The following is an 18560-nucleotide window of genomic DNA, read 5'->3' as shown; positions in this document are numbered from 1 at the left end:
GGACATTTCATATAAATGGAATCAGGCAACGAGCAGCCTTGTGCGTCTGGCTTCTCTCACTCAGTATGATGGTTTTGTGGTTCATCTATGGGGGGACCCAAAAATAAACCCAGAATTATCTTCTGGAGGGCGGACCCCTTGTAGTACAGGCTTACCCTGCTAGATGAGTGTGCTAGAAGCCATCTGTATCATTGTACCAGCTGGCATTGTTGTGAGAAGCTGCGTTCTGCTTCAATGAATTTTTTTTTGAAGACTGAAAGTGTTTGCCCATTTCATGATGGGTAATTTACAAGTGCACCTGCCTGCACTGAGCTTAGTGTTCATTAGTTTTTGACTCAAAACAGCATGACCCTTATACCTTACTCTCCCTATTCACTCAATGTTGCCCCAAGTGACTTTTCATTTTGTTTTATTTCCCTTCATGAAAAAAAGTCTTCAAAAGGAAACGTTTTGCCGAAGTGGAAGAAGTGAAACAAAACCAGCAAAAGGACTAAAAGGCATCAAAATCTAACTGTTCAAAAACTGTTTTGAGCAGTGGAAAAAAAGTCTCGATATGTGTATTGCAAAAAATGGAGAGTACTTTGAGGGTGACTGAAGTTTAAATATGTAAGAATAAATGTACAATTTTTATAAATATAGTGTTTTTGTCCCATTTCCCCCCTCCCCGTAAGTTGTAGCATGTGTCAATACTTCACATCTTTTTATGGCTGAGCAATACCACAGTGCACTTTTGATTAAATTCAGGCTGAATGGGCAAGACCTGAGCTGTTGGCCAGCCTGTCCTCTGCCTGAGCCCTGTCTGTGGGGTCCACTCCCTCAGATGAACTGGACCTCTGAAGTCAGCTCACAGGAAGGAGGACCCTGGAGGAAACACGAGAACATGAGCTCCCAGCAGACCTCTTTGATGGCCTCTCCCACCCTGGGCAAACCCAAAAAGGGAGCCCAGAGCCCAGCAAGCTGGAGGCCAGACAAGGGGCCCTTTCTGTTGTGTACAATGCCCCATTGTGCCCTTCTCTGGGGAGAACAATGCAGCCCCCAGCCAGGGGACACTGAGGACAAAGGGCCTATTTGTGAGGACCATCCCCACCTGAAAAGCAGCACCCAGGTCACACCTGATGGCAGAGCTGTCCTTCCTCACCTTCTATCTCCTGAACAGCTCCTGCATCCAGACAGGGACCCAGGGAAGGCGTGGGCTGCAGGCGCTGGATTCTCCCAGCTCTCCTTAAACAGCTGTGCTGGCCCACCCCAAGCACTGTGCCTGGACAACAGGAAGGGGGTTGCTGGTTGTGGGTTCTCATGGAAGGACCTGGGAGCAAGGCATGGGTCAGGGCTAAGTGTTCCTCAGATCCTCAGGCTGTGAGCCCTCTGGGTACATGCTTCCCTGCTGGGAGTTTACCAGGATGTGGAAGATGTTTGTGCCGCCCACGGCAACATCTTTTATATGTCCCACTTCAAAGTTGGTTCCAAAGGAAGGGATTTTCATGGGAAAGAAAAGGAAACTTAAAAAAAAATCACACTGTAAGATGCACATACTTGCTATTACTCGAACAATGGTTCGGGGTGCTTGGGAAGGGTTCCAGAAGTTGCTGATCTGGCCTGGATTTAGGAGATCCTATGTCCAGAGCCAATCCCTGCCCTCGTGGAGCTCAAACTACAGATGGTGAAGATACAACTAAACAGGCAAGAAAGACTGATGATTTGATCACCAAGTTTTGATAATTTACATGTCAAAACACTAGGAACAAGATTTAAAAAACAAAACAAAGAAAACCCCAGGACAGACATTTGCAATATGCACAAAAGGAACAGGATCTTTTAATATGTAGAGAGCTCTGACAAATGAATAAGAAAAATTCATACCTACCTCAATGATTTGTTTCCCAATGTCCCACAGTTTACCCAGTGACCCCTGGGGCTCTAATGCCTACTTTGTCCAATACACCCCTTCTTTCATCTAACGAATGCCTATGATTCCACCCTCTTAGAGCCGTCTCTCTTGAGCAGTGCCTACGCTGCTCTATCCTCAGGATGAAGAGTTGCTGGTGTCCTCACAGGGGTTCTGCTTAGGTCATTGCTGTAAGTCCAGTCCGTTGAGCTCTGCCTGTCTAACAGTGCTTTCTTAACTTGAGCTGGAAAATCTGGCTACATTTCAAGGCCTGCTCTGTCCCTTACCAGCTGTGTGACTTCCATCCCAGCATCCTCCTTGGACAGCATAACTGAGGAGTCAGGGAAGGGACACCTGCAAGGCACCTGGCCAGATACCCCATGCAGGCACTAACAGCCTGGCGCCTTAGGTTGAAGCTACTGCTCTGGCTTTTTCTCTACAGGACTTGTGGACACCCAAGGAGCTGCAGAGGGTGTGAAGTACCCACCAAGGTATTCAGCTGCACACAGTCCAGCTTCCCTGAAGCTGACCAGGGCCGCCCTGGTACTGGACAGACCCAAGCTTTCCAACAGTCTCCTTCCCATTGCATTTCTATTTCTGGAATGCCTTCCACCCCCTCCCTAGAGTTGAGGGCCCATGAGGGCAGGCGCTTAGGCCAGGAAATGCACCAGGGACCCTCTTCAACGTTAACTTAAGAATGAATGAGTGAATGAATGGAGTGGGTAAACTTCCAAGTGAAGTGATGCTCACGGTCTTCCCAGGTACCCACCTCCTTGCCCTCACTGTTACAGTGCCCTGCACGGCCTGAGGAGGGCGCGCGCGTGTTCGGGCCTGGAGAGAGCTATTGGCAAAGAGGTTTGTTCTCCCTGTCGTGGGCGGGGGGTGGGGAGGGAAACCAGACAGAGTGGGCGTGGTCTCTGCTGTAGGCGGGACGGTCCTGGCGCGCGACGCTCCTCGCGCATGCACCCTGAAGGCCCGGCAATGGCGGCGCCCGAAGAGCAGCTTAGGAGGAGGAAAGCTGCAGGCACTGGCCAGGACCCTGGGTCTCCGCCGGGGCCAGGGCACAAGCCCGCGGGCTGCAAGGCCCGCCTCCGGGCGGGCACCTTCTGGCTGACCAGGATCGTGCTCCTGAGGGCCCTCGCTTTCATTTACTGTGAGTCCGCGGGGCCTGGGCCCCGTCGGTATCGCTCCTTCGCGCGCTCACGCGACTGTCGCAAGTGACCCTGTCCCGCCGGGTCCCCTGGCCGCTCCTCGGTAAACAGCCGAGCCCCCAGCCATACGCGCCCTCTCCACACCATTGCTCATGCACGCCTCCGCGCAACACCCTCTTCCTTCGGTCCCAAGGGCTGGGAGAGGTCTGGGGTGAGGGGTGAGGGTCCTCGCAGGTGACTTTGCACCTGGTTCCTCTTTGCTCTCTGTAGCCCGCGTCGGCTCCCCCAGCCCCGCCCGCCGAGACCCCGAGTCAGGGACCCAAACTGATCAGGGCGGTGCAAAGCCCCCTCTCAGGGGACAGCGGGAATATGGGCGCCGACCGCCCTGAGTAACACCTTTATCCCGGACCCCGGAGCAGCCACACCGCAGGAAGGGAGTAGCATTTCCACTCTGTGCGCCTCCGATTCCACGAACGCGTCTTAGCTCGCAGGCAACCCCTCTGGGATCCGGAGCTCCCGAGCCTTCATCATCCTGGAGGCCAAGCGGGTGCGAGGCTCTCCCCCGCCTCCTAATGTTCACCAGAGGCTTGTTGGTAGCTTTGAAATCGCAGCAGGTGAAGTGTGCACATTACCAACGGGGTTTGGTGACATCCACATCTGATCAGGCTGAGTACTGTCTGAGAACCAGGCAACTGTGCAGAGCCTGCCCAGCCAGCTTGCAGAGTCCCAGAGAAGTCAGTCCGTGCCCAGAACATCAACAACCCCTGCCCTGGCAGCCAGAGCTGAGTCCACCTCCCCCATCCCAGTTCCTACACTGAGAAGGACACAAATGTCCTGAGCACGCTAGCAGTAGGGAACACACAAGTATACACTTTATGAGCCGAGCCTGCAGTCATGACTAAAACCTAACTCAGATTCTCAAACCAAGCCTAGAATGGAGGGGAGAACAGTAGGGATGGGAAACAGTCCTAGGGTGAGATGACCTGGGCGAGTGGGCAGTCAATTTCTAGCAGGTTCTAGAGGGTGTTAGTTCTGGCAGTGATTGTGCTCCGTAGGCACTTGAACGACTCAACTTCATTTCTAAATCTCTTTCCTCACACATGGAAGAAAGTGCAGAATTGCAGCCCTTCCAAAAACGGGCTGCACCCCAGGAGGGTGAGACTAGGTGTCTCCTTCCCTGGGATAACTCAGGTCATCTCCTAGCATACAGTGGACACCCGTTGTCACTGCAAGGCTTCCTGGAGGGACTCCGAGTGCCATCGGATGTCAGTATGCCCTTTCAGCTCAGCCCTCTTTCTGTTACGTAAGTTCTCGCAGTGTTGCTTTATCCCCCACAGGATTAAATAGTCATCCAAACGTTTGAGCTGTCACTTAGCAAAAGATGAAGTCAAGACAAAGTTAATATGTGAGATTTTAATAGACCTTTAAAAGGGGAGTCTATAACAGTGGAAAAACCCCAGTGGCTTCTTTTGCAGAGAGAGTGCACAGCTTTATAAAACCTGGCTCTTGGCTTTCAAATGAGCAGGATGCCTTTGATCTCAATGGGGATTCTCTATTCAATTCAAAAGGAAACAGTTTTGAGCCACTGGGTCAAGCAGATATATTCTGTGCTGATTTGCTTTGGCAGATGTACTTTTTTTTTCTATCTTGCAAGTATATTGGGGGGTAAAATCAGCCTTCTTCAGCTGTATAAAGGAACCAGTTTCCCATCTCTCAGGGGCAAGTTGTCTGGCTGAGATGGCCGGGGACAAGTGGGCAGTCATTCTGCACTGATGTCTTTCTAAAGAGTCCCACATCTCACTGGACTATAAGCCACTTCAGAGTCTCTGAATTGCAATACCAGTGATTACCCACAATGCCATAGCGGCTTTCCACACATTTCACTTGATGTTGGATGTTATAGTTTCCCATGGACTGCTAACCCCGCCACAAGGTTGAGTAATGGACCCCTGTCCTACTCTTCCTTCACGCTCTGTACTTTTATTAGCATTCTTAGTGTTGTTAACGTACTGGTCTGTTCGTCCACCTGTGAGCTCTTTGCAGTCCCGACAGTGTTTTATTTATACCTCTATCTCTGTGTTCTAGGGGTATGTCCTGCTCTCTAAAATTTTCTTGACTTTTTACACAGTGTATTATTGCTCTGTGTCACCATGGGATACTTTTCCAACAATGTTCCCTTCCCCTCCCATGTCCCCACAAAACCCTCGGTCCCTGGGTGTGCACCTGCTGCACACGCACGAGCCCCACTGGCTCTTCCTCCAATTGCATTCATAATTGCTCAGATCTCATACCTCTGTATTTTTTGGTTTATTTTCTCTTTTTGCTGGAGTGTATCCCCAGACAACTTTTCAAGAAAGGATATCAAGAAGTCCATGTCTTTCCTTGCATGCATGGAAATTATCAGTTTGCCTGGGTCTACAAATCTTTGTCAAAGCAGTTTTCTTCAGAACTTTCTGTTGCTGAGAAGTCTTCACACAGTCTGACTCCTGCTCTTATGCAAGGGACTAAAGAGAAACTCTTCTACTCACACACTTTTGACACCAAATGTGTGAGTGTTTTTTCCTCACATTAAACAGTTATGACAGTGACTACCTGGCATTAACAAGACAGACTCTAGTCACAAGTGCAGGTTGTCACCTGTGCTTCTGACTGACCAGTTATAAATCAGGGTTCCTGCCCTGGCTTGTATGACTCAGTGGATTGAGTGCTGGTATGTAAACTTAAAGGTTGCCGGTTCAGTTCTCAGCCAGGGCATGTGCCTAGGTTTCTGGCCAGGTCCCCAGCTGGGGAGGTGTTGAGAGACAACCGACAGTTCTCTCTCTCACACACATCAATCTTTCTCTCCCTCTTTTCATCCCTCCCTTCCTCTCCCTCTAAATATAAATAACATCTTTTAAAAAATCAGGGTTCCCATGACCTCCTCCCCAGGTTCCGTAATGTGCTAGAAGGTCTCACAGAACACAGGAAAATGCTTTACTCATGTTTACTACTCTATTATAAAGGATAGAACTTGGGAACAGCAGCTAGAGAAGCACAGGGAAGGTGTGGGAAGGAAGCAGAGTTTCCATGCAATCTCCAGGCACGCCACTTTTCCAGCACCTCTACATGGTCAACAACACAGAAGCTCTCCAGACCCCTTCATTTGGGGTTTTTATGGAGGTTCCACAACATGGGCTGGTTGATTATGTCATTGGTCATTGTCAATTAGCTCAGTCTTTAACCCCTCTCCCTCCAAGAAGGTCGGAGGCAGGGCTGAGAGTTCCAGCCCTCTTATCACAAGGTAGGTTCCCCTAGCAACCAGTCCCTATCCTCTAAGGGTCACCTCATGGGAATAAACTCTGGTAGAGTTGAAAGGGGCTTGTTAATAACACCAAATGCTTCTCTCACCCCATCACTCAGAAAATCCCAGGATTTTTAAGAGTTCTGTGCCAGGACCAGGGATGACCAAATAAATATCTATTATCTGACAATATCACAGGGACCTATTTTTCTCTCGAGAAGCCTTTAGAGTCTCTGCCACCTTGTCGTCCTCTCCCCCATCCTTGCTCTGGGTCCTTGTTATTTAATGGCAGGTCTATGTGAAGCTCCTTCCTTGTCTCTTCTCAGGGGCCTCAAGGAATTTTAAGACTCCTGCCCTATTCTGAGTTTCTCTGGCCCTACCCTGTCTGCTGATATGAGGCTCATGTCCCAAACACTCCAGTGAATCCCGAACCCCGCTGAGGGACCACCAATCCGTCAAGCCTCCCTGTTTGGTGGAGCCTGAATAGCCACTTCATGCAGCTAAATGAAGGTCTGATGGAAAAGAAGATGGGTTCCTCCTAGGCCCTGGCAGTTGTGCCCCCACATGGAACCCGCCTCTGTGACTGCCATGACCGTCTGAGTAATGGTGGCTGTGCTGTGGGCATGTCCAGAAGGAAGCATGAGCACTGGAGCCAGCCAGTGAAGGACTTTTGACATATGACCAACATTGCTTATGTTATCGGTTTCACATGGTTACCTTGGAGTCCCTGGGATAACTTTTGTTACGATGTGGGGTTTTTTGTTTGTTTGTTTGTTTGTTTTTCTTAAAGATTTTATTTATTTTCATAGAAAGGGGAAGGGAGGGAGAAAGAGAGGGAGAGAAACATTGGTTGCCTCTCACACCCCCCCAACCGGGGATCCGGTCCACAACCCAGGCAATTCCCTGATCGGGAACTGAACCGTGACCGCTCAGTTTGCAGGCTGGTGCTCAGTCCGCTGAGCCACACCAGCCAGGGCAGATAACATTCTTTAACAATCCAACTTTGAAAGGATCTCTAAGCTAGTTTCTGGTCAACTCTTAATTCCTGGATTTACTTATAATACCTATACCTTTTGGTTTAGACTCATCTTTTGATACCATGCTTGTGTGCATTTTGATTTTGTGCAATTGTTCTGTCCTCTTTCCTCACATCACATATAGTAGAATTTTGTTCTTTTCCCCTCAACTAACACTCATTATTTGAGTACTGTACTCTGAGATGAATTTCAGTTGCACTTTCTAAAAGGGGTAGCTTGTTACACTTTTGGTCACGACAAATCAAGTCTCCTGGGATCTTGTGGCTCAGCCTGGCTCCCCGACAACATCCGAGGACGGAAGCTGCAGAGCAGAACCATTTATACCCGTGTTTGCTAAACTCTTAGCTGCTTCTTGGAAATTTTGAGGGAAAAGTGGAACCAAAAGAATCCTTGAAATCTTGTCTTATTCTGTGTTGTCCTGAGCTTCCAGCCATCCTGAGAGTTCCTAGGACCTTCCTTGTTCTCGCCTCCAGGCCACTCGAATTCTAATGAAATGCTCTGCTCGGTTTTTTAAGCTTCCCCCAAAAATGCTTCCAGTTTGTTTAAAAAACAAACCCACTGCTCTGCCTCTGAGCTCTCTGCAGCACAAGCCTTTAAAGAAAAAGTATCAGAGGCTATTGTACCAAGGCCCCAATTTAACTATTGTCAATAAAAACCACGCGGCGGGGAATGACATTTCAGGGATGATTCTGATTTCATTTTATAGTGATTCATCTGAAAGGAGAGGAAACTAATTTTTTAAATGAATTTTTAATTGAATTTATTGCGGGGACATTGGTTAATAAAAGTATATTGGTTTCAGGTATACAATTCTATAATACATCATCTGTATATTATATTGTGTGTTCGCCATCCTAAGTCACCTCCGTCCATCAATTTCATCACCATTTATCCCCCTTGTACCCTCTCTTTTGTTTTTAAAGAATATTTTCAGACACCGTAATAAACCATGTATACATATATAAATGACCTGGTTACCGCTCCCAGATCAGTCTCCAGGCTGCCCCACAGTGAGCAGCTGAGAACTTCCTTTCTGGTGCTACATTCTTTGAGCACCTCTTTTCTGGCAGTACAGGAAGCTGCAGCCTCCTTTCATATTTCCCAGACTTAAAACCAACTATTTTCTCCAGAAGCCCTCGTTCCTTTTATTAGAGAGGTGTTAGAAACCCAAATCTGGGTGCCCATTGCTACAGGTGTCACTGCTTCCAGACCTTCTTAGTGGACGGAGATCAGTTATATATGTGTGTATATACTCACATGTGATTGCTTCTCTGTGTATTTCTCTTAAGTATTTGGTCAGGTAAACGTGAGGTCACACTGGCATCTCCGATTCCAACCCAGTGCACAGGTGTGTGCTGGCCTCCTATTCTTGCTTACCCGGAACTTCTTTCTCCACTGGTGAGAAATCTTGCCCCACCGTCCGCCACATTTTATTTGCTCACCCCCACTGCACATGCAGAGCACTTTCAAAATTGTTCACCTTCCCCCATGAGAAAACCCAACTAGACTCCAGTGTTTATATACAGTTCCTTTTGTCTTTGTTCTTACAGTTTTCACTTAAAACATTTTCCAACGTTACTTAGGCGAACCCTCTCTTTACCCTTCTGTTCAGTGTGGTCTGTTACACATTTGCAATCGAGTTCAATTCATTTGTCACAGTCTGCATTCCATCCTGGCATCCCCTGACCTACTAGCTAGGTTGTTTTGATAGTTTGTATACATTAAAGTTCATTTTTTGTGATGTACAGCTCTATGGGTTTTGACAAATGCGTAGTTACCCATCGCCCGGCACTCTTCAGTGTAGTCATAGCCCCTCAAAGCTCCTATGTGCGTGTACTTACCACTGCCCCCACCAGCTCCCAGCGTGCTCTGATCTGTGTTCTGTCCCTGTGGTTTTGCTGTTTCCCGTAGGCCATGTAAATGGATCCTACAGCATATAGACTTTGGGTCTGGATTCTTTTACTTAGCAAAATGCACTTAAGAGTCATCTATGTTGTGTGAATCAACAGCTCCTGCGTTTTTGTCTCTGAATATTATTTCTTACATGAAGGCACCACAGTTTGTTTATCCGTTTCCAGGTTGAGGGACCTTGATATTGTTTCCGGTTTTAACAATTATGAACAAAGTTCCTGTAAACATTTGCATGCAGGTTTTTGTGTAAATGTGTTTTCAGTTCACTTGGGTGAATACCTGAGGTTGTAATTGCTGGGTGATATGGTAAATCTATGTTTGACTCTATAGGAAACTGCCAAACTCATCCAGTGCAGCTTACCAGTTTGCATTCCCACCAACGATGAATGAGAGTTCCTCTTGTTTTGAATCCTCTGGAACATTTGGTGTTTTCAGTTTTTTGGATTTTGGCTGTTATGATAGGTGTGTGGTGATATTGCACTGTGGTTTTAATTGGCATTTCCCCAGTAACAAATGATATTGAACATCTTTTCATGTGTTTATTTGACATCTGTGTATTATCCTTGTGTGAAACATGACTCCAGTGTCTGTTCAGATCTTTTGCCCATTTCAAAACTCGGATTTTTGTTTTCTTATTACATTTTAACATTACTTTAAATATTCTGGATACAAATCCTTTATCAGATACTTGATTCACAAATATTTTTTCCCAATCTTTAGCTTGTCTTTTCATTCTCTTCCAGGTATTGTTGACAGCCCTGACTGGTGTGGCGCTGTGGGTTGGGCGTTGTCCTTAGAACTGAAAGGTCACTCGTTCCATTCCCAGTCAGGGCACATGCCTGGGTTACCAGCCAGGTCCCCAGTTGAGGGCATGTGAGGGGCAGGCAACTGATGTTTCTCTTGCACATCGATGTTTTTCTCTTTCTCCCTCCCTTCCCCTCTCTCTAAAAATAGAATCTTTATAAATCTTTTAAAGAAAGCATTATCTATTGAAGTTTTTCATTTAATAAAGTACAGAGTATGAATTTTTTTTCTTTCATGGTTCATGCTTTTGGTTTGTATCTAAAAACTCATTGCCAGATCCAATTCACATAGATTTTCTTCCAGAAATTCTATACGTCCATATTTTACATTGAGGCCCATAGTCCTTTTGGAGTAAGTTTTTGTGTAAGGTGTGAGATATGTGTCAAGGTTCATCTTCTTGTATATGGACATCCAATTGTTCTAGTACCATTTGTTGAAAATCAGTTGGCTGTATTTGTGTAGATCTATTCTAGGCTCTCTATTCTGTTCCATTGATTTATGTGTCTATCCTTTGGCCAGTGTCCCATTGTCTTAATTACTGTAGACTTGTAGTAAGTCTTGACATTGCATAATATAGCCCTCCAACTTTGTTTTTTATCAGAATTATTTTGCCTATTCTAATTTGCTTTTCTATATACAGTGGTACCTCAGTACTTGTTGTTAATTTGTTCTGGAAGTCATGATGGGTGCTGAAACTGACGAGTACCTAATGATAAAGCATTCTCTCTCACAAGGTGGCATTGTGACTCATACAAATTCTAGCAAGTGTGACAAGTCCCAAGCAAGCACCGAGTGCTGAAACACTTTTTTCTTGTCCAAATGTGACAATTACAGGGTTTGGTGAGTTCTGAAGCCAATGAGTACCAAGGTATGACCATAGTAATTTTAGAATCACCTTGTCAATATCTACAGAAAAGATTGCTGGATATTTTGATTGAGATTACATTGACTCTATAGGTCAAATTGGGGAAAACTGACATGCTGACTCTTCAGTCCATGAACACGATGTATCTCTCTACTTATTTAGATGTTTTTTCATCAATGTTTGCTAGTTTTTCACATATAGATTCTGTTAGAATCTGTTAGATATTGTCTATGCATTTTTTTTCAGTTGCTTTGTCATTTTTAAAAAAAAATGAGATTACCGTTGTGCATTGTTGATATAGAAATACAATTAACTTTATGTACATTAATCTTGTATTTTGTGACCTTCATAAACTCACTTATTAGTTCCAAGAGTTTGGGGTTTTTTAAAATAGATTATTTGGAGATAATCATATCACCTGTTTTATATCTTCCTTTCAAATCTATATGCCTTTTCTTTCTTTTACTTGCTTCATTGCACTAGCTAGGACTTCCCATACAGTGCTGAAAAAGAGTAGTGAGAGAGACATCCTTGCTTTGTTCCAAATCTTAGGATGAAAATATTTTGTTTCTTATCTTTAAGTATGATCTTGGGTGTTTTTCATAGCTACCCTTTCTTGTTTTTCAGACCTACCCTTTATAGGTTGATGAAGTTTCCTGCTATTCCTAATTTGCTGAAAGGGTTTTTTTTTTAAAAATTATGAATGGATGTTTAATTTTGTCATGTGTTTTTCTTGTGCGTCGATTGTATTATCATAAATAAGATTTTTCTTATTTAGTGTTAGTATGGCAAACTACATTGATTGATTTTTGAATATTAAATCAGCCTTGCATTTCTGAGATACAATTGGTTACGTTATATGAGTTGGCCAAAACATCTGTTCAGTTTTTTCTGAAATAAATAAAAAACACATTTTATTTTTTCTGTAAAAATAAAAGACACATTTTTCGTTTTCACCAATAATTATTGATTTGGATATATTGAGTGTGTCAGCTATCTCCTGCGTGGTATAACATTGATTGTTCTCAGTTAACATCTCAATTTGATCGCTGTCAACTTCAACTGGTCAACCCAACCACAGGGCATCATCCAGTGAGAAATCTCCAGCACGAAACTTCACAAACCATTTTTGACATCTGCTTATACACTGCACAAGTCTCTTTGCGTTTCAGTTGTGTTTTTACCTTTCTTGAAATAGTAAAACCTAATATGCTGAAAATGTTACATATTTTCTTCCAATATTAAAACAGCTATGCAAAAATTCAATAATTTTGATAAGTTTTTTTAAATGCATGCTGATATGACAGCTGTCACAATACAATCTAACAAAATTGTTTCAAATGAAGTTAAAGACAACTAAGCACTAGTAAAGCCATCATATGGGAAAAAAACAAATGAACTTTTTGGCCAACCCAGTATTATTTTTATTTTTCCTTTTATGATTTTTAGTAGTTTGTCTTCCAAGTAATTGGTCTATTTCATCTAAGTTGTCAAATTTATGATCTTAGAAAAATTGTAATGTTCCTTTATTATTTTTTAATGTCCATGGAATCAGTAACAGTGTTCCCTTTTTCATTCTTAACTGGTATATTCTCTCTTTTACTAGTCAATTTGGCTAGAGGTCTATCAATTATATTGATCTTTTCAAAGAACCAACTTTTGGTTTTATTGATTTTCCCTATTTCTGTTCTCAGTTTCAATTACCTGGTCTTAAATTTTAAATTTCTTTTCTGCTGCTTGTTTGGTAATTTGTTCTTTTTTGTCTGATTTCTTAAAGGAGAAGTTTAGATTTGAGACCTTCCTATTTTTCTAACATGAGCATTTTACTGTAAATTTTCCTTTAGGCACTGCTTTAGTAGCATCCAATGATTTTTGATATGTTGTCTTTCCAACTTTCATTCAATTAAAAACATTTTGTGGACTTCTGGTCAAGACAACGGCATAGAATACAGCTTACCTCCTTGCACAACCACATCAAGATTACTACTAAATTATAGAACAGCCATCACTCAGAACCATCAGGAATCGAGTTGAAGGGAAGTCTGACAACTACAGAATTAAGGAAACCAAATCCATCCAGACTGGTAGGAGGGGCGGAGACATGGAACAGGCTGGTCCCACATCTACGTGTGGTGGATAAAAACTCAGGAGGGATGCAGGAATGAGGTGTCCCGGCCCCATACCATGCCCCACAGCCCAGGGTTCCAGCATCAGGAAGATAAATCCCCATAACTTTTGGCAGCGAAAACCAGTGGGGACTGAGTGGGGAAGAAACTTCTAGAGTCCCAGGCAGCTCTGCTTAAAGAACCCATACACGGACTTACTCAGACTTACAGCCTCTGAGCTCCAGCACTGGGGTAGCAGCTTGAAAGGTACCAGGGGCATACAGGGAGGTACTGTAGGGCCTAGCACCAAGGTAAGGCTAGGGGAGTGCTTTCTCCAGGCAGAAATACAGGCAGAGGCCATTGTCCAATTTCTGAATCCTCCCCACTCAGAGCCACAGAACCAGCAAGCTGGTACAATATCTGAGACCCCATCAATCTGTTTGCCCTGCCCTGGAGATCCCCTGAGGCTCCGTGTAGCCCAACTTAGAGCTGTTAACAGTGGCTTTTTCATATGAATGGCTGGTCTTGGCTCATGTTTCACAGCTTCCTAAATCCTGTCAAACAAGCAACAGCTGAGTTGCCCCAGGCACAGCACTAGCAACAGCCAGCCTAGATTCATAGCTTGTCTTTGCCTGGAAATCTGCAAGCCCAGCACAAGCAGCAGCCATCTCAAATTGCTTTATAGCTCAGGCTGCATGGCCCTGGACAAAACAGAGGTGGGGGCTGACCTTGGCCTGCACCACCCAGGAAACCCCAGGGCCTATGCACTCAGTAGATAGCTATGGACCACTTTGGAGCACCACCACCCTGTCCCTGCACAGCTGATACTCCATGGAAGGTGGAGGTTGGTGGTCAATGGTCAAAACCAATCCTTGCAACTGACTGGTCTGGATAAATCCTCCCCATTGATCTGCTGACAGCAGCCAAGACTCAACTACACAAGGAGAGTGTACTTAGACCACACAAAGGGCATGCCTTGAGTACCTAGCTTGGTTGATAGGGGAGGCTGTGCCACTGGACCCTACAGGACATCTAATACCTTAGGCCACACTACCAAGACATAGAGTCATAGCAGCTGTACCTAATACATAGAAACAAACACAAGGAGGCTGTCAAAATGAGGAGACAGAGAAACATGGCCCAAATGAAAGAACAGATGAAAATTCCAGAAAAAGAACAAAACAACATGGAGACAAGCAATCTATCATATGCAGAGTTCAAAACACTGGTTATAAGGATGCTCAAGAAACTTAGTGAGGACATCAACGGCAGAAAAAAGATCCAGTCAGACACGAAGGATACGCTAACGGAAATAAAGAACAATTTATAGGGAAACAACAGTAGAGTGGATGAAGCCAAGAATCAAATCAATGATACAGAACACGAGGAAGCAAAAGACACTAATCAGAATAACAAGAAGAAAAAACATCCTAAAAAACAAGGATGGTGTAAGCAGCTTCTGGTACAAGTTCAAGTGTTCCAACCTTTGCTTCATAGGGGTGACAGAAGGTGAAGAGATAGAGCATGAAATTGAAAAATCTATTAGAAAAAATAATGAAAGAAAACTTCCCAAATTTGGTGCAGGAAGTAGACATGTAAGTCCAGGAGGCATGAGAGTCCCAAACAAGATGCATGCAAAGAGGCCCACTCCAAGACGCATCACAATTAAAATCCCAAAGTTAAAAGATAAAGAGAGAATCTTAAAAGCAGCAAGAGAAAAGCAGTTAGTTACCTACAGGGGAGCTCCAATTAGACTGTCAGCTGATTTCTCAAAGAAACTTTGCAGGCTAGAAGGGTCTGGCAAGAAATATTCAAAGGCATGAAAAGCAGGGACCTATAGCCAAGATTTTTTTTTTTAAAGATTTTATTTATTCATTTTCAGAGAGGGGAAGGGAGGTAGAGAGAGGGAGAGAAACATCAATGTGTGGTTGCCTCTCAAGTGCCCCCCACTGGGGACCTGGCCTGCAGACCAGGCATGTGCCCTGATGGGGAATCCAACTGGTGACCCCTTGATTCACAGGCTGGCGCTCAATCCACTGAGCCACATCAGCCAGGCTGCTAATAGCCAAGATTGCTCTACCCAGCAGAGCTACCATTTAGAACTGAAGGGCAGATAAAGAGCTTGCTGGACTAGAAGTTCATCGTCACAAAACCATTATTTTATGAAATGTAAAGGGACTTAGAACAGAGACAGAATTATGAATACAGAGAGCATTTTGATTGCTGCCAGATGGAAGGAGGGTGCTTGGTAATGAGTGAAGAGGTGAGGGGATTAAGAGGTACAAATAGGTAGTAATAGAATAGCCATGGGAATGTAAAGTAAAGTATAGGAAATGGAATAGCCGAAGAACTTACATGCATGACCCACGGACAAGAACAATGCTGTGGGGATAGCGTGAGGGATTTGGAGTGCTGGGTGGTGGGGCGCAAAAGGGGAAAAATTGGGACAACTGTAATAGCATAATCAATACAATATACTTAAAAATATTTTGTAATTTCTCTTTTGCCTTTAAAAGAATCCATGGTTTATTTAGAAGTGTGTGATTTCATCTGCATATATTTGGGTATGTTTCTAGATAATATCCTATTAACTGATTTCTAGTTTATAACTGTTCACAAAATGTTCTATGAATTCTGATTCTCCTATGTGTTGATATTTGCTTTATGCTTCACATTATGGTGTGTCTTCATGAATGTTCCATGCATACTTGAAAATTATATCTATTTTCTGTCCAGAAAAAGTCCAGCCATTGTTGATATAATGAGAATGGTTTGCACTACATCAATGTAACCTGGCAGCCAAGGAGAGTGGACTGGAATACACATGCGCGAACAATGACAACTTCATTGTACTTGTCAATGGGGGCAGTAGATGCTGTTGACTGAGCATTGTGTGGCCATGATATTTGAAAATGACTGAGCTAGTAGAGCAAAAGATCTGCATCAATGTTTGTGTTAAACTTGAACATTCCTCTGCGGAAACTGTTTGGATGATTGAGATGGCCACTGTGTGGGCAACCAGTGATTGGCAGCTTCATCATGACAATGCACCTCCTCGTGCATCACGTCTTGTGCAGAGTTTTTTAGTGAAACATCAAATCACCCAGGTGACTCAACCCCCCTACAGCCCAGATTTGGCACCCTGCAACTTCTGGCTTTTCCCAGAATTAAAATCATCTCTGAAAGGGAAGAAATTTCAAACCGTTGATGAGATTCAGGAAAATATGACAGGGCAGCTGATGGCAATGGGGAGAATTGTGTGATGACATGGGAGAACTTCCTACTTGAAAGGGACTGACGCATCATTGTCCTATGTACAGTGTTTCTTGTATCTTGTATTTTCTTCAAGAAATGCTTCTATTTTTCATATTACATGGCTGGATACCTTTTGGACAGACCTCATATAACTTGCTGTTGAGTAGAGTGTTCTGAAGATGTCATATAGTTGTGAAGTGTCCAGTCAGTTTAATATATAGAAAAAATATATGTACATATATATGTATTAGGTTAGATCATTTTTTATATATACATATGCTTTGTTGTTAAGTTCATGCACACTTAGTACTGAATGTTCATTTATTGATCCCTCATCATTATACAATGTCCTTTTTCATCCTTCGTGTCATTCTTTGCTTTTACATCTGTTTAGTCTGATACTGATACAGCCATCAGCTTTCTTTGGATTAGTATTTGCATATCTTTTTCTGTGCTTTTACTGTTAACCTACCAATGTCTTTATATTTAAAGTGGATTTTTTTATAGACAGAATGGACTTGGGTCTTGTTTTTTTTTCTTTTTTTTTTTAATCCAATCTGACAATTTCTGTGTTTGCTGTTGTGTTTAGAACATTCTGATTTATAGTGATGGATTAAAATCTACCATTTTGCTAGTTATTTTCTTTTCCTCCTGTTCTTTGTTTCTTTTTCCTGCCTTTGTTTAAATGAGCGTTTTTGAAATGATTTCATTTTAGTATCCGTATTGACTTATTCCTTAGAATTGTTTTAAAAAATTTTTTTTTGCCCTCCCACAGGACTTACGATATAGTATATTCTAAATTAATCTGACACTACCTTCACGTAATAGTCTAGCACTTTCTGTGTACCGTAAGGTCCTTCTAAGAGCATATTTCAGTATCTCCCTCTAGCCTTTGTGCTATTTTCTTATATATTTTGCTCTACATAGTTGTGAACACATGGTTCATTGTTACTGTTTGCTTTGGCCAGGGGTTGCCCAATTTCCTGCAAAAGCAGATGGCGATTATTAACCTGTGAGCTTAAACTACCACTGTGTTCTCCATCTCAATCTCAGTCCTGCCTCTGACACATTGGAAATGCATAGAGTTGTTTAGCTTTTTACGAAGTGCAGCTTATATCTTCTTCAGTGTGAGTGTGTCTTCTATCCAGCGGTGTCTCAGTGGCCATCCAGCAGTCTACATGGAACTGCTTCGAGCTGCCTTTTACTTGCCTTTCCTCTCTTGGTGGCTGTGAGTTTCTCTGCTCTTCACATTCACAGACAGGAGTGCTGTGTTCTCTCCTGTAACATCTCTGTGCAAGCATACCTGTGTAAACGCCTAAGTCTAGAGGCCATGACTGTGTTCTTGTAGGAGTAGGAATTGTTAAAATGAATTCAGAAACTTGTGGTGAGGGTAATCATGACTTAGATGTCAGCACTATCATAACGTTCAAACCCTGTAGCTAGTCCTAGCACTATTGACCAGACCCATCAGGTATCAGGATGTAATGGGAATGCTATGTGCAATCTGGGGTGGTTAGCTGACTGTTTACATGTAACAAGACACATTTTATATGCATGTATGTCTATATATATGTCTATATATATATACACACATATACAAAGTGTATAAGTAGATACAACATATGTAGGTATATATACACATACATGTAACTTCTCCAGGTTGGGTCTTCTAAAATTTCCTGCAAGATTTTGAGAAATGTCAGACCCCTGAGTCCATGTTTTGGTTCCCATCCATTGGTCAGACTCGGCTTTGTCTTCTTCCCAGCTGGACCCCCGCATACCTGAAAAGCACCCACTGGTGTCCACAGATGGTGTGTTCCTGCTCACATTCCTTTTCTCTTTTTCTTTGTCTTCCAGTTGTGGCATTCTTGGTGGCTTTTCATCAGAACAAGCAGCTGATTGGAGACAGAGGACTGCTGCCCTGCAAACTATATCTGAAGAGCGTGCAGCAGCACTTCCAGGGGCAGGTTGGCTGGGACGCGGTGAGCTACGCCCCGACCATCCTCTGGCTGCTGGACTGGTCACACATGGACTCCAACCTGGACGCCCTCGCGCTGCTTGGGTTGGGCATCTCATCTTTCATCCTGGTCACCGGTTGTGCCAATATGATTCTCATGGCTGCGCTCTGGGTCCTTTACATGTCCCTAGTCAATGTGGGACAGATCTGGTAAGTAGGAAGAACGGGGCACATGTGAGCTAGATGTGCTGTAACTCAGCGGCTTGGGGATGTTACACACTGCAGAGCAAACCACAGTCTCCTGGCAGCT

At 43.9% G+C, this 18560-nt stretch overlaps 1 protein-coding gene across 1 annotated transcript; it reads left to right on the top strand.

Annotated features, from left to right (window-relative positions):
* Positions 1-2847: 2847 nt before the first annotated feature.
* On the top strand, positions 2848-18505 carry LOC129083559 (lipase maturation factor 1-like). The gene is made up of 2 exons (XM_054589353.1): positions 2848-3038; positions 18151-18505. The coding sequence occupies exons 1-2, from the start codon at positions 2867-2869 to the stop codon at positions 18462-18464; spliced, it is 486 nt and encodes a 161-aa protein (XP_054445328.1). The 5' UTR covers positions 2848-2866; the 3' UTR covers positions 18465-18505.
* Positions 18506-18560: the final 55 nt, after the last annotated feature.

This window comes from Pteronotus mesoamericanus, unplaced genomic scaffold (genome assembly GCF_021234165.1).
Source record: "Pteronotus mesoamericanus isolate MK-2021 breed Mesoamerican mustached bat unplaced genomic scaffold, CSHL_Meso_final scaffold_167, whole genome shotgun sequence".
In the NCBI taxonomy this organism is placed as follows: Eukaryota; Metazoa; Chordata; class Mammalia; order Chiroptera; family Mormoopidae; genus Pteronotus; species Pteronotus mesoamericanus.
The sequence above is the reverse complement of the archived record's forward strand: the minus strand, read 5'-3'. Positions and strand labels throughout refer to the sequence as shown.